Raw genomic sequence first — 9,027 nt, forward strand, 5'->3', positions numbered from 1 at the left:
CCCGTCCCCGACCGCTCCGGGCAGCAGCGGCCCACTAGATGCACGCTGAGTGTGTGTCTGTGCTTGTGTGTGTGTGTGTGTGTGTGTGTGTGTGTGTGTGTGTGTGTGTGTGTGTGTGTGTGTGTGTGTGTGTGTGTGTGTGTGTGTGTGTGTGTGTGTGTGTGTGTGTGTGTGTGGGAGTGTGTGGGAGTGTGTGTGTGTGTGTGTGTCCTGCAAACTTTTGCAAGACACATAACAGGCATGGTCGGTTCTGTCCCCTTGTCTGTTTCAGAAGGCTCTGGCTCTGGCTCTTTAGTTCTTTCTCATTGGGCAGAGATGTATCCAATAGTGACTTAGAGATCTAGATATATTTATAATATTTGTACCTTTCTTTCCCGGTACATTGATAAACAAACAGGCAGGGGTTGGAAGTCTCAAGGACGCCTACAGGTTGTTTAACGGTGGACCTTGGGGATCAAACCCAGATCCTTTCTCCTGGAAGTTGAACCCCCAATCCACGATGCAGAATGATGTAAATAATTGAATTAAGTAAATTAATCCGGGCTAGGGTGGGAGTTTGTGTGGGGGGGGGGGGTTGTGTTGTGTGAGCTGCTATTTGACTCCATGATGTACTACTCGGTACTGTATAACACTCTCTCTCTTTCTCTCACTCTCTCTCTCATTCTCTCACTTTCTCTCCCTCTCTCTCACTTTCTCTCACTCTCTCTCTCTCTCTCTCTCTCTCTCTCTCTCTCTCTCTCTCTCTCTCTCTCTCTCTCTCTCTCTCTCTCTCGCTCCAGAGTAACATGGACGAGTGTCGTGAGATGTCTCCGGCTCTCCCCCCGTCCCACGGCCCGACCCCCTCCCAGACCGCCATGCACCACACGCAGCTCATGCTGACGGGTTCCCAGCTTGCAGGGGTAAGGACGCACACACACACACACACACACACGCACACACACGCACATGCATGCTAGCAATGGTGAATGCGGGAAACATCTGGCTGACTTTGGGTTGACGAAAACGCTACTTTTCCTCTGCAAGCTTTTTGGGTGAAAGTCTGTGCTCTTTCTTCTTCTGATCTATTAATGTCCTGTCTGCTCTTCTTCAATCATTTCCATCATCCCCCTTCATCATCATCTCCTCTGCTCCTCCTCTCTGCTCCTCTTTTCTCCTCTCTGTACCTCCTCTCATCTCCTTCTCTCTCCCCCTCCTGGTTGCTCTGGCCCTCTGCTCCTCCTCGTCTCCTCCCTCTACTTCTCCTTGTCTCCTCTCTCTGCTCCTCCTCTCCTGCTCCTCCTCCTCGTTTCCTCCTCTGCTCCTCTCAGCTGACCGCTCTGTTGCCAGCGCAGCAGCAGTTATTGCTGCAGCAGGCTCAGGCCCAGCTGCTGGCTGCAGCTGTGCAGCAGTCCAGCGCCGCCCACGCCGCTCACGCCGCCGCCGCCCAAGCCAATCAGCAAGCTCAGGCAGCCGCGGCCGCCGTAGCAGCCAATCAGCACGCCCAGCAGCAGCAGCAGCAGCAGCAGGCGGGCCAAACAGGGCAGCAGGCCCAGGGAGGACAGGGCCAGAGCCCAGGCGAACAAACCGGCCAAAATGTCTCTGTCCCGCCTCCTCCGCCACAACTCACCCTGTCTCAGCCAATCCAGCTCACAGCCCAGGTACTGAGGACCAATCAAACGCCCGGCCAGGGACTTGATTGAAGAATCACACCACCATGGACTGTTTGACCACGAAGGTTTATTTGAACTCAATTAGTTTGGCGTTAAGACTTTCTCCTGTGTTGCTTCTTGTTTTAATGTCGTGTGCTTTGTACGTACGCTGCTCTGCTCCTCTATGCTTCCTAATCTCTGCATCATTAAACACACACGTGCCATTCCCGTCGATGTAGTATTTGTGTGTGATCAACAAACAAACACTTTGTCCTCTGTTGTCCTGCAGGACATCCAGCAGCTGTTGCAGCTGCAGCAGTTGGTGCTGGTGCCAGGCCACCCCCTCCAGTCCCCCGCCCACTTCCTCCTGCCCCAGACCCAACAGGGCCCTCAAGGTGAGCAGGGCGGGGCCGCCAGGGGCATCTGATCCTCTATAGTGTTCTGCTTGTGGGGCCTTTTCAGATGATCTGGTTCATTGGGCACACAACCCACATTATCATGTATTGACCATGAGGTCATTGGCTATCTGAACTGAACGCTTATTTATTTTTTTACCAGGACTCCTGTCACAAAATCTAATTTCGCTATCTCAGCAAAACCAAGGGGGCATGCTGTCCACCCACAGCCGGCTGGGGATGCAGGCACAGGTAGGGTCCCACTCTGCAGCCCACGCCCAACCTTCACATGTAAATGAGCCTCACAAAGACACACAAAGTCAGCTCTGTTGACACAACCTCAGGCCTCTGCATCCGCCACGCCCTCTCTAACCCCTGCTCCTGTGTCTCTCTCTTTCTCTCTCTCTCCGCCTTTTGGGTCTCTCTTTCTCTTCTCTCTTCCCCTCCCTGGGCTCTTTCTCTCTCTCTCTCTCTCTCTCTCTCTCTCTCTCTCTCTCTCTCTCTCTCTCTCTCTCTCTCTCTCTCTCTCTCTCTCTCTCTCTCTCTCTCTCTCTTTCTCTCTCTCTCTCTCTCTCTTTCTCTCTCTCTCTCTCTCTCTCTCTCTCTTTCTCTCTCTCTCTCTCTCTCTCTCTCTCTCTCTCTCTCTCTCTCTCTCTCTCTCTCTCTCTCTCTCTCTCTCTCTCTCTCTCTCTCCCCCTGTAGAGGGATAAAGGTGTGGAGGTCGGTGGGGCGGGAGGCGGGGGCAGTTCGAGCTCCGTGACCCCTCACCCCGAGGAGCCCAGTGACCTGGAGGAGTTGGAGCAGTTTGCCCGCACCTTCAAGCAGAGACGCATCAAGCTTGGCTTCACACAGGTAGGCCCTGGGAATGTGTGTGAACGTGTGTGTATTTTTGCAGGTGCATCTCTGCGTGTCTCTAAGTATGTCCTTGCTTCATTATTTTTTTTAACATAGATCTGTCTTTCCTCTTCTCCTCTTTCCTTCTCTCCTTCCTCTCTCCTCCTTCCTCTCTCCTCATTTCTCTCTACTCCTTCCTCTCTCCTCCTTCCTCCCTCCTCTTATCCTCCGTCTCCTCTCCTCCTCTCTGTTTTCCTCCTCTCCGTCTTCTCCTCTTTCCTCTCCTCCTCCCCCTCCCCCTCCCTCCCCGCTCCGTGCTGTTCCCTGTCTCACCACTAGGGGGACGTAGGTCTGGCCATGGGGAAGCTGTATGGAAACGACTTCAGCCAGACCACCATCTCCCGCTTCGAGGCCCTCAACCTGAGCTTCAAGAACATGTGCAAACTCAAGCCGCTGCTGGAGAAGTGGCTCAATGACGCAGGTGAGACCCACACGCTGCTTTTACTCTGAGAGGAGAAGTACTGCTTGTTTTCTATGTTATGAAAAGTCAAATTGATATTCTTGCATACTAATATATGTGTGTGTGTGTGTGTGTGTGTGTGTGTGTGTGTGTGTGTGTGTGTGTGTGTGTGTGTGTGTGTGTGTGTGTGTGTGTGTGTGTGTGTGTGTGTGTGTGTGTGTGTGTGTGTGTGTGTGTCCTCCAGAGACCATGTCCATGGACAGCACCCTGCCCAGCCCCAGCTCCATGTCCTCCCCCTCGGGCCTGGGCTTTGAGGGTCTGCCCGGCCGCCGCAGGAAGAAGAGAACCAGCATCGAGACCAACGTCCGCGTGGCCCTGGAGCGCGCCTTCATCACGGTACATAGGGAGACACAGGGAGGCCGCCACCACCGGACTGTCTAGAGCTAGAGGACCTAGACACTGACGCAGGGAGGCCGCCACCACACCGGACTGTCTAGAGCTAGAGGACCTAGACACTGACACAGGGAGGCCGCCACCACCGGACTGTCTAGAGCTAGAGGACCTAGACACTGACACAGGGAGGCCGCCACCACACCGGACTGTCTAGAGCTAGAGGACCTAGACACTGACACAGGGAGGCCGCCACCACCGGACTGTCTAGAGCTAGAGGACCTAGACACTGACACAGGGAGGCCGCCACCACCGGACTGTCTAGAGCTAGAGGACCTAGACACTGACGCAGGGAGGCCGCCACCACACCGGACTGTCACAGGGAGGCCGCCACCACCGGACTGTCTAGACCTAGAGGACCTAGACACTGACACAGGGAGGCCGCCACCACCGGACTGTCTAGAGCTAGAGGACCTAGACACTGACACAGGGAGGCAGCCACCACACCGGACTGTCTAGAGCTAGAGGACCTAGACACTGACACAGGGAGGCCGCCACCACCGGACTGTCTAGAGCTAGAGGACCTAGACACTGACACAGGGAGGCCGCCACCACCGGACTGTCTAGAGCTAGAAGACCTAGACACTGACACAGGGAGGCCGCCACCACCGGACTGTCTAGAGCTAGAGGACCTAGACACTGACACAGGGAGGCAGCCACCACCGGACTGTCTAGAGCTAGAGGACCTAGACACTGACACAGGGAGGCCGCCACCACCGGACTGTCTAGAGCTAGAGGACCTAGACACTGACACAGGGAGGCCGCCACCACACCGGACTGTAGACCTAGAGGACCTAGACACTGACACAGGGAGGCCGCCACCACCGGACTGTCTAGAGCTAGAGGACCTAGACACTGACACAGGGAGGCCGCCACCACACCGGACTGTCTCCAGTCATGAGGAAAACATTTAGCAAAGTTTAATTCATTTCAACAGAAATTTTAATAAATTAGAATTCTTAACGTTATTCTAAGTGTTATTACAGAAGAACACAATCTACAATAATTTTAATTCAGGGATACCCTTTTGTTGTTCCAAGATTTAAAGTAAATTGAACTACTTTAACTAATTTATAAAACCGCCTTTATCTGTCCAGCTTCATGTAAATATATGTAAATACTCAGTCATGGAAAGGCTTATCCCGTAAAGTCTTACAGCTTTGTTTTCACTTCACATATCATAAAACATTTACAACAAGCGACCCATTCATGCCAACCTGTGATGGTGCTACTCTCCTGGCCTGTGTGCCTTCCCACATCATCTGTGACGCTGCGCTGTATTGTTTACGGTCCCTTCCCCTGTCCTGTTGTTTGTTCTTCCCTTTTTTAATCAACGTGTCGGTCTGACCTGAACTTCAAAAAACTAATAATGAAACCCAGCCTTATGTCTCTTGCCTTGTTGTTGTAAACAATATTTATTCTTAATTACCTGCCTTGCATAATGAAGGTTGATGATGATGATGATGATGATGATGATGATGATGATGATGATGATGATGATGATGATGATGCTGATGATGATGATGAAGATGATGATGCTGAGCCGCTCTCTCTCTGTTCTCCTGCCCAGAACCAGAAGCCTACCTCAGAGGAGATCCTGCTGATCGCCGAGCAGCTCAACATGGAGAAGGAGGTGATCCGCGTGTGGTTCTGCAACCGCCGCCAGAAGGAGAAGCGCATCAACCCGTCCAGCGCCACCCCGCCCCTGCCCAGCCAGCCCCCCACGGCCCAGGCCACGCACAAGACCCCCTGCTACAGCCCCCACATGGTACGACAGCCTCAGACCCCTGGATGTGCATGGTCGACCACTGTGGTCATTAACACTGTAAACACACGCATTTAGTGAGGAGAGTAGAGAGATCTGTATTACACGTATATATATGTATATATATATGAATATATTCATTTTGAATAATTCAAATTGCAGCAAGCAGGACAAAAACAGATCAATCAATTAAAACCAAAACTTGTAAAACATAGCAACAATGAATAACTTGTACAGGGCTGTATTACAAATTATCTTTATTCAACCTGAAGCAGAAGTACACTGACTAGTAAACTTTTTGATTATTTATATTGTGACACTTTATGTTTGTGTTTACATTCTAGCGCTAATTGCTAACCCCCCAGACAGTTTCTGGTTGACCCCCATTGGCTTCTGGCTACAATGTCTACTTTAGTATTTCCCGTTTCTGCCTATGGTCAAAGTTGAGCACACATTTTGTCAGTTGGGGAAGTGATGACTATCTTTTGTTAGAGATAATGGCTCATTATTATACACCCTCCCCTCCCCTCCTCTCTCTCTCTCCCTCTCTCTCTCTCTCTACCTCTGGATCCCTCTCCATATCTTCCATTGTCCACGCAGATGTCCAGCCAGCTGTCCCAAGCCGTGACGAGTCTGAGCAGCACACCAGTAGTGTCCACCATGTCCTCCATGTGCCCCCTGACCTCCAGCCTCAGCTCCACCCACCCCTCCCTAAGCTCCACCCACTCCATCTTGAGCTCAGCCCACCCATCTTTAAGCTCCGCCTCCTCCCCAGTGACTCCTCCCCCTGCACCTCCACGCAGCACCTCGAGCCCAGCCATCCCCAGCCAAAGCACACTCAACATCAACGCAGGGTAAACACACACACACACACACACACACACACACACACACACACACACACACACACACACACACACACACACACACACACACACACACACACACACACACACACACACAAGCACAAACAAACTGAATATAATGTTTCCGTTTTGTGTAGTCTGTATCTCTCTTCCATTCTGAGTTCAATCTCATTTAGTGTATTTTTGTTGGTGTTAGTGGGAATATTGCATATCTTGCATATGTTAATTCAAACTATAGAATTCATGTGGATACTGTATATGAGATATATGAACTATTAACTTCTAACTAACTTAACTACACCAATCCAAATAGATGCTGCATTATGGTCGGTTCACCTGCAGTTTGTCGGAAAACGGTTGACCCACAGACTGATATTTTTATATATTTGTTCGTTTTTTTCTAACACTATTTCCAACCCACCCATGTATGGCCCAGGTGGCGGCTACACCCCCCCCCCCCCATGCAGCAGTGAGTGCTGGTTTAACCCGTGTGTCTGTGCTATGTGTGTGTGGTTCTTGTGTTCACAGCTTATGGCGCATGGGTAAAAAGAACGGTGACCTGTCTAACTACATCACCGATTTTGCTGCAAACTTGAGGTGAATACGACAGAATAACCAAACAAAAGAAAAACACAGCCTAAAAAGAGGGAAAACTGTCCCTCAAAGTACAGAGTGTTACGGACCTAGCCTGTTAATAACAGAAAAATCGATGAACAATCTGGTTTTTCAACCTTTTTCCGTAACACATTTCAAGGGCCTCCAGCCTGTCTAGCGTCTTGGTGGTCCGGGCTGTAAACAGCCCACCGTCAGCTGTCCTGATGCTCCCCATGTGTGTGGAGAACTTATCCTCTGTGTGTCCTTGCTTCTAACCCTGCTTCTCTCTTCCTTTCCCTCCTCTGCCTTTATGTGTGTTGGGATGTGCTCGTACAATCATGGTTGTGTGTGTGTGTGTGTGTGTGTGTGTGTGTGTGTGTGTGTGTGTGTGTGTGTGTGTGTGTGTGTGTGTGTGTGTGTGTGTGTGTGTGTGTGTGTGTGTGTGTGTGTGTATGCATGTGTGTGTGTGTGTGTGTGTGTGCACGCGTGTGTTTCTGGGTGTGTTAATGTTTGCTCGGTGTGTGTGTATATGCTCGGTGTGTGTTTATGTATGGTTATGTGTGTGCATCTGTGTGTGTGTGTGTGTGTATTTATGAATATTTGTTTGTTTGTGTGCGTGTGCGCATGTGCGTGTGTGTTTGTGTGTATGTGTGTGCATGTGTGCGTATGTTTGTGTGTGCGTGTGACACAACAGGAACACTGTGATGGGAGTTAACACAGGGCTGAACCAAGCTCTCCTGGGTAACAATCCCCTGGCCACTATCCAAGGTGTGTGAGAGCTCTAGGGAAATACTCAGGCTAGGGTTAGAGTCAAAATGGTCCAATAAATACACACAAAACACTGTATAGTGCAGAGGTCAAGGTCAAAGTCTTCTGGCAGAACAGATGCATCCAAGTAGCAACACCAATGTCACACACATTTTAATATGACAATGTAACAATATCTCGCAGAGCTTTTCCTACAGACTGATGTCTAACATCAGTCTGTAATTAAAACAGTGGCAGTGTAGTAGTGATAACACCAGAAGTGAAAGTAAAGAAGCTTCATCGAGTGTTGCACCCAGATAGATAGATAAGTTGTAAAGTTAAGTTCAGTGAAATGTTCATTTTGTTCCCTTATCATTTCCCATTGAGTTCCATCCACCCTTACATCCAAATCCATCCCGTGTATGTGTGTGTGTGTGTGTGTGTGTGTTTGTATGTTTGGGTCCATGTTCATGTCCACTTTGTATTTCTCTTCTCATCTGCTCATCTTTTCATTCCATCCAGAAAACCACATCATGCAACTGTTTGATTGTAAATCTCCTCTACCCTCGTACTCACACTCTTTTCAAACCTCTCTCTCTCTCCTCTCTCTCTCCCTTTATGTGTCTCTAGCAGCCCTAGCAGCCAGTGGTGGCCAGCTGCCGCTTTCCAGTCTTGAGAGTGCCAGCAAGATGCTGTTGGGGTGCGCTCAGGGTCAGGGAGGGGGGCTCCCTTCCTCCCTCTTCCTCAACCACCCCGCCCTGCTCCACATGGGCCAGAACCCCGGATTGGTCAGCTCAGCCCTGGCCAAAGCCTCCCACTCCTCCCTCTCCTCCCACTTCCCCTCTGCCAGCAGCATCAGCCCCACCCTCTGCTCCCCCTCCCCTTGCTCGAGCCCTGCCTCTTCCTGCTCCTCCAGTGAGATGGCGCACAGCCCGCCCTCTCTGGGAGGGGCCAAGATTGAGTGACCTCGCCAAAGGTCAATCAGAGAGGAGAAGGGGTTAGGAGGAGGTAAAAGGAGGAGGAGGAGGAGGAGGAAGGGGGACAACGAGAACCTCGCCTTTCACACCAAAGCTATCTTTCTCTCTCTCTCTCGTGCTCTTCTTCCGTTTTGTTTCACGCCACGCCTCTCGCTCTCTCTCTCCCGGTCTTTCAATGCCAAAAAATACACAGAATGAAAGAGAGGAGAGAGGGAAGGAAAGCAGTGAAAGAGAAGGGGAGAAGAAAGGGGGAGAAGAAAGGGGGATGATTGAAACCAAAAATCTTTATCTATCCAAACCGACGGGGAGAG

General features: G+C 50.8%; 1 protein-coding gene across 1 annotated transcript in view; it reads left to right on the forward strand.

Moving 5' to 3' along the window:
• Window positions 1-8,775, forward strand: part of pou2f2a (POU class 2 homeobox 2a) — a 25,367-nt gene extending 16,592 nt beyond the window's left edge. Inside the window, exons 5-15 of the mRNA XM_056601315.1 lie at window positions 780-899; window positions 1,918-2,023; window positions 2,187-2,275; window positions 2,726-2,875; window positions 3,197-3,338; window positions 3,562-3,713; window positions 5,338-5,535; window positions 6,133-6,386; window positions 6,927-6,995; window positions 7,687-7,760; window positions 8,373-8,775. Of these exons, the coding sequence (XP_056457290.1) occupies window positions 780-899; window positions 1,918-2,023; window positions 2,187-2,275; window positions 2,726-2,875; window positions 3,197-3,338; window positions 3,562-3,713; window positions 5,338-5,535; window positions 6,133-6,386; window positions 6,927-6,995; window positions 7,687-7,760; window positions 8,373-8,704 (1,686 nt within the window). The 3' untranslated portion in view covers window positions 8,705-8,775. The remainder of the gene's footprint in view (window positions 1-779; window positions 900-1,917; window positions 2,024-2,186; window positions 2,276-2,725; window positions 2,876-3,196; window positions 3,339-3,561; window positions 3,714-5,337; window positions 5,536-6,132; window positions 6,387-6,926; window positions 6,996-7,686; window positions 7,761-8,372) is intronic.
• Window positions 8,776-9,027: the final 252 nt, after the last annotated feature.

The sequence above is a fragment of the Gadus chalcogrammus genome, chromosome 11 (genome assembly GCF_026213295.1).
Source record: "Gadus chalcogrammus isolate NIFS_2021 chromosome 11, NIFS_Gcha_1.0, whole genome shotgun sequence".
Classification (NCBI taxonomy): Eukaryota; Metazoa; Chordata; class Actinopteri; order Gadiformes; family Gadidae; genus Gadus; species Gadus chalcogrammus.